The sequence below is a fragment of the Gavialis gangeticus genome, unplaced genomic scaffold (genome assembly GCF_001723915.1).
Source record: "Gavialis gangeticus isolate Ggan-Ray unplaced genomic scaffold, GavGan_comp1, whole genome shotgun sequence".
NCBI lineage: Eukaryota > Metazoa > Chordata > Crocodylia > Gavialidae > Gavialis > Gavialis gangeticus.
Window position 1 is genome coordinate 43,074,861 of NW_017728995.1, and position 6,833 is coordinate 43,081,693.

Genomic DNA, 6,833 nt, shown 5'->3' on the forward strand with positions numbered 1-6,833 from the left:
TCTTTAAAAAAAAAAAAAAAAAAAAGTAACTACGAATTTGTAGACAGAACAACATGAAAGCTTAATCAGTAACAAAACTATGAACCACTCTATTTTCTGGACCTAAGGGAGATGTTTAAAATTGTAGATGTTCCATGATTCCAACTATGTCATATAAAAGCCATATTCTATCATAACCTTAACATTTCATCCAGGATTATGATGTTTGTCATGTTTTAAGGGACTGAACTCAAGGTTGTACCAAAATCTTTAAAATCTAAGCCAATTTTTAAAGTGTTTTTTCAATCACTAACTTATTTCCACAATAATCTTATTTTGGCCTTTATAAATTCAGAAAATGGAATATATTTGCAGAAATGTATTGGATAGACTTTTGTATATACATATGATCTTGAAAGCTATTTCTGAAAATTTGTCATTATATGTTATCATTTAACCCAATTTTTAAATCGTTTTCTTCCATATAGAGCAGATGGAGGAGTCAGTAACAATAGTTTTATAATGCAAATGACTTCTGACTTAATTAATAAGAAAATAGACAAGCCAGTAAACACAGATGCGTCTTGTCTTGGAGCAGCATTTTTAGCAGGTCTTGCTTTGGGTAAGTATGCTTGCTCCTTTCTGTCAAAATACCTGTTTAGTAGGGTTTTTTTCCTTCCTAATACATACATTGGTAAATGAAAAAAGTCAGTGGAACTTGTACATGGCTTTTCCATTTTTGATTTTTCCAGTCATAAATTCTCCTCAAAGAGTCAGGTGTCCCCCTTCACATTTTCTGTGTCACCTGGAAATCTAAAATCAGTAATACTTAACTCAGTGGTTCCTAACCTTTCTCCCCAGCCACCCCATTTCTAGTCTAACCCCAACATCTATAATTGAATTTCTGTGGGGCTCCACCCTGCTCGGGAACTGATGACTTGATTCTTATGTAGTACTCTTCATCCACATAGTATTTAATGAAAACACAAGTTTGGGGTACAAATACAAAAACCAAATTAATGGGCCACTGCATTTTTAATGCTTCAGCTTTGCAAACGCTTATTTGCTTAACTGTGTATAAGTAGGCTCCCTGAAGTCCGTCACAATGTTAGGCCATATGTCCACATAGGATTATGGTCTAAATTTGTAATCTGAGTAATTTAAGAAAATAATTTATTAAAATGTGACAGCTAGAAGGAAAATAAATGGAATCCAATTAATTGAATATTAGCAGAAAAAGATTCAACTTCAGTAAGACAGTCTCTATCTACATTATTCACCAGGCTCCAGTGAAAACCAAGAATTGTCAATTATGCAATGATCTTTATTAACGGACATTTGTAGTAATATATTTTGTTTGTGGATCTTTACTTCACTTAATTTGTTTAGAAATGTGAGTAATAAAAAGCTAAAATATTTAAAAAGCATAAATTAATATAAGAATTATTCAGTCACTAAAATAGTGTAAGGAAACCATGTGAAAGCACAGAAAGAATCCTTTACTACATTATTTTTAGATAAAATATATTTGATAGAATCCATAGATTTAGCATAGGCTTTTTAGGTAGTACTGAGTATGATTTGCCATTTATCCATTCTTTCAAGTAAGACAGTAGGAAAATGACCAGTGTTTATCTTGGTTCCCCTGGGTATCCCTTGAGAGGCACTGGAGTCTGCTGTTCCTATGGCTCACCTTCCTAGTATTGACAGAACCTACATGAACTTTACTGTACTAAAGCTGTTTCTTGAAAACCAGCTTAGTGAAACAGATGTACTGTTTTGTCAGGGTTCCCAGTTAAGTGGATTTGGTTGGAACGGATTCAGACTGTAAAAATGTGCATCCACTTCATTAAAAAAAAAAGTTTTTTTAATTAATTAGGAAATCATAATTCTTTATTATGCTTCTAAATTGGGTCTATTGGGAATAAATCTGTGCAATTCAACAACACAGTATTTGCAGCTGGGCTTGAGAATGAGCTTTGTGTTTGTAGGGGTTTGGACTGACAAAGAACAACTAAAGAAACTGAGGCGAACTGAAGTAGTTTTTGAGCCACAAAAGGACTCGAGAGAATACAGACTTGCTATGGATAGCTGGATACAAGCAGTACAACGTTCCCTGCATTGATACAGATGAACATTGTAATAATGGCTTTTTTTTAATGGACTACTTCTGCTAAACCTTGGAATTTAGAGGACATAACCAACATTTCCTGTGGCATATACACTAGGTCCTGCCATATGTCAAGAGCCTTCCCGCTGCTATAAAATTATTTACTACTACATATTGAACCATCCTACCCTTCTTATTACACCTCTTTATGATCTGCAGCAGCTCTGCTCCTTCAGTGAACTCCATAGAGGTAGCTCACATGATTGAATATTACTGCCATGTATCAGTGAGGGAGTGGTTACTGGGTCAGGGGATTCTCACTCTAATCATTGGGCAAGGAAGAAGCTATGGGAGTGGTGACAAAGGATGCTTCTTGTTTGCCTTTGTCAGACTGAAATTTGATAAATATGTTCTGTAGTGGGCTTCACTTTAAGATCACTTTCAAACTGAAGCCGGTGCAGAATATCACTGTCTAACTATTACAAGGGCATTTATTTTCTATGAAGGGCTCTCTAAATTGGAATTTACTTCCCTTGATCTGAAAAAGCCTGGATTTGATATCCTTTAGGGTATGCAGTAAGTAATCTATTTTTCTGGGCATTTCTGGGAGGAGCAGTTTTCTTTCCTTATGGTAGATGTTACTCTGTGAATTTACCCCTCTTGACTGTGGTGTATTAGATCATATTTTGACAGTCTGTTTGCATAAGGAGGCTTTTGTTCATGGTGCATGTTATGGCATTATGATTCCTAGGCCTTAGATGAGCAATATAGTAAGTCAAAATATAAAAGTGAACACTGATCAATACTAAATACTAATACTTTGTCCCCAAATTTTTGTAGCTAATGGTTTCCATCTGATACATTAATTTCTTTAATTTTGTAATAAAACGCATCATTTTGCACTTTGTGAGTTAATACAAATATTGTTAAAAGTCATTACAAGTACTGTGTCATTTAAAAAATGTCTGTAGCAATATTAATATTTTCAAAGCCATTATTATTGTGCTAAAGCTGAAACAAATGTGTCTATTTTTTTTAATAATTACTTTATTGATACTGTTTTTAAAACTGGAATAAAAGAACTAATGAATAAATTATATAGGAAGCTGTTATTCAAACCAGCATCTAATGATAATTTAGAGTCTTTATGTTTTGTTATAATTCCCTTTTTCCAAGAATGTGTGTGCATGATGTATTTATATTGTTTTACCTAATCTGGACTGAATCAAACTAGCTATATTTGTGGAAATGGTGTTCTTTGGTTCTGTTTCACATTAGGAATCTAGTGTTCAAAGACAGAACCTCTCTCTCCTAGAAGATCTGTATCCTGGTGTGAGGGGGAGATGGGTAGACATGAAGCTAGCTAACACAGACAGAGACTGAATTTGAGTAACTCGCAACTAGTCAAAAATCCAGTACAGTTTGTTTCCACCTTGTGCTTCAGAATGAAAGCTTCTGTTTAAGAAAGAACCAGACTCTTCAGCTTAACAAGATTGCTTTGTATCATGTCCTGAAACTGAAGAGGAGACCACTGGAAAACTTTCTTCTATGCGGGATCCTTTTAGGTCTAAAGGTGAGAGAGGCTATTTTATTGCCATCTAAAACAGCTGCTGCTTCTTCCATCCATCAGCATAATGGAATGAGAAGGCCTGCTGGAAAGTAAACAGGGAGCAACTGAGTGCCATTAACTTGCATCCCTGATTTGAGCTAGGTCCCTAACCCTGAAAGGAAAAGCCAAAGTTGGTCCCTACATCTTTCCTTCTTCCACTCTGTTAAATGTCAATATTGTTAATCTTCCAGTACTGTTCAAAACGCACAGCAAAAAGGGATAAGATCTATTCCTGGGTTAGGCTCAGAAAGGATAGCAACAAAGGTGATGTTGTGGTGGGTGTCTGCCATGGACCACCAGACCAGGAGGATGTGGTAGATGCGGCTTTCTTCAAACAGCTAGCAGAAGTTTCCTGATCACAAGTCCTCGTTCTTATGAGAGACTTCAGTCACCCTCCCAGTCACCTCCTGGGAGTGCAATACAGATGTGCGCAAGCAATCTAGGAAGATTTTGGAGACTGCTGGGGACAACTTCGTGGTGCAGCTGTTGGAGAGACCAACTAGGGGCTGTGCTCTTCTTGACCTGCTGCTCACAAACAGGGAAGAATTGGTGGGGAATGCAGAAGTGGGTGGCAACTTGAGCAGAAATGAGCACGAGATGATTCAGTTCAGGATCCTGAGGAAAGGAAGGATGGAGAACAGCAGAGTAAGGACCCTGGTCTTCAGAAAAGCAGACTCGGACTCACAAAACTGATGGGCAGGATCCCCCTGGAGGCCAGTCTGAGGGGAAGTGCATCCAGGACAGCTGGCTGCACTTTAAAGAAATCTTACTGAGGAACAAACCATCCCGATAAACAGGAAGACTAGCAAGTATGGCAGAAGACCAGCTTAACTTAAGAAGGGAACTTTTCAGTGAGCTAAAACACAAAAAGGAATCTTACAATAAGTAGAAACTTGGACAAACAACTAGGGAGGAATATGAGAGTATTACTTGGGCATGCAGGGGTGAGATCAGAAAGTCCAAAGCGCAACTGGAGTTGCTGCTAGCAAAGGACATATAGGGTAACGAAGGTTTTCTGCAAGTATGTCAGTAACAAGGAGGATCATGGAAAGCGTGGGTCCCTTACTGAAAGGGGGAGGCAACCTTTTGACAGGATGTGGAAAAGTCTGAAGTACTCGATGCATTTTTTACCTTAGTCTTCATAACCAAGGTCAGCTCCCAGACTACTGAACCTGGTAGCAGTTTGGGGAGGAGGTGAGCAGCCAACAGTGGCAAAACAACAGATTAGGGACTATTTAAAAAAGTTGGACATGTAAGTCTGTGGGGCCAGATGCAATGCACCCAAGTGTGCTGACAGAGTTGGACAAAGTGATTGTAAAGTCACTGGCCTTCTTCTTTGAAAACTCATGACAACTGGAAAAAGGCAAATAATAATGCTTATCTTTAAGAAAGGGAAGAAGCAGGATCCAAGCAACTATAGACAGGTCAGTCTCACCTCAGTCCCTGGAAAAAACATAGAGCAGGTCCTCAAGAAATTCATTTCTAAGCACTTGGAAAAGGTAATTGGGACCAGTCAGCATGGATTCACTGAGGACGAGTCATGCCTGACCAAACTGATTACCTGTTCTGATGAGATGACTGGCTCTGTGGATGCAGGGAAAGCAGTAGATGTGGTATACCTTAACTTTGGCAAGGTTTCTTGCAAGCAAACTAAGGAAGTATGGGTCCGATGAATGAACATCAAGGTGGACAGAAAACTGGCTAGATCATCAGGCTGGAGCAGTGGCTCCATGTTTAGGTGGCAGCCAGTATGAAGTGGAGTCTCCCAGGGGTTGGTCTTGGGGCTGTTTTCTTTCACTATCTTCATCAGCGACCTGGAAGGTGGGAGGGAGTATACCTTCAACAAGTCTGCAGATGACACCAAGTTGTGGGGAGTAGTAGATATGTTGGAAGGTAGGGCTGGGATTCAGATAGACCTAGACAAATTGGAGGATTGGACCAAAAGAAATCTTATGAGGTTCAATAAGAACAAGTGTAAAGTCCTGCAACTAGGACAGAAGAATCCTAAGCACCAATACAGGCTGAGAACTGACTTGACTGAGCAACAGCACTGCAGAAAAGGATGTGGCGGTTACAGTGGACAATAAGCAGAATATGAGCCAACGGTGCTGTTGTTGCAAAGAAGGCTAACAGCATACTGGGCTGCATTAGTAGGAGCGTTGCCAGCAGAGTGAGAGGAGTAGTCCTTCCCTTCTATTCTGTTTCCCCCCTTTATTCCTCCTCCCTTCCCTGCTTTACCTTTTGTCTAATTTCTACTTATTTACATTCTCACTGACACCCTCCCTCTTTTAGCATCTCATTCCTTGGAGTCTCAGAAGAGCAGAGACTCCCTATGCCTGAAGAAGGGTGATTGCCCCCAAAAGCTTGCTAAGAACTTTTTTCCAACCATTCAGTTGGTCTAATAAAAGTTCTCCAGCATCCCAGGATGCGCTGCTCTCTGCCCCTCCCCCCCATAGCGCCCTGGGGTCCTGGCCCCCAACCAGAGCTACTCGCAGCACCCCCCCGGGGCAAGGTCTAGCCCTGCGGGCAAGGGACAGTGTTAACCCTTAAGGTGCCACTGTTCTCAGCACCTCCCTACCCCATGCATGCAGGAACCGGCACCTGCGGCACGTGGCGACAGGCCCCGCTCCTGAGGCCGCCCCCAGGGCCGGGCTCGGCCAGGGCGCTGCCTGTCTTGGAGCAGTGCCCTTCACTATGCAAATCAGCGGGGGGTGGGGCGATCAAGGCCGTGCTCATCTCCCGCCACTGCGAGACCCGAGGTCAAAGGCAACCGGACACTCCTAGGGCGCATGCGCCGCCCCGACCCCCGGTTCGGTCCACGCCTCGGCCCCGCCCCGCCCCCGCCGGAGCAGCGACTGGGATTGGCGGGCGGATTGTGTACACACATGAGGCAGCGCCAATGGGCGGCTGCCGGCGCCTGACGTCAGGCGGAGGGCCGGCCAATGAGAGCGGGCGGTTGTCAGACGCCGCCAAGCTTGTGCGGGGGAGCTGCGCTGGGCTCAGGCGCCGGGTCCGGGTCAGGGTCCGTACCGCCGCCGCGGGGCCGCTTTCCTCGCCGGGCCCGCCGGCACCTGGTAAGGACGCGCCGAGCGCCGCGACCCCTGCCTGCTCCCGGCGCGGCGCCCCCGGGGCTGC

The 6,833-nt window shown here is 42.5% G+C and overlaps 1 protein-coding gene across 1 annotated transcript in view; it reads left to right on the plus strand.

Moving 5' to 3' along the window:
* Positions 1–3,183, plus strand: part of GK5 (glycerol kinase 5 (putative)) — a gene marked incomplete at its 5' end in the record, with an annotated part of 74,611 nt that extends 71,428 nt beyond the window's left edge. Inside the window, 2 exons of the mRNA XM_019503072.1 lie at positions 468–601; positions 1,971–3,183. Coding sequence (XP_019358617.1) covers positions 468–601; positions 1,971–2,104 — 268 coding nt within the window. The remainder of the gene's footprint in view (positions 1–467; positions 602–1,970) is intronic.
* Between the last annotated feature and the right edge of the window lie 3,650 nt (positions 3,184–6,833).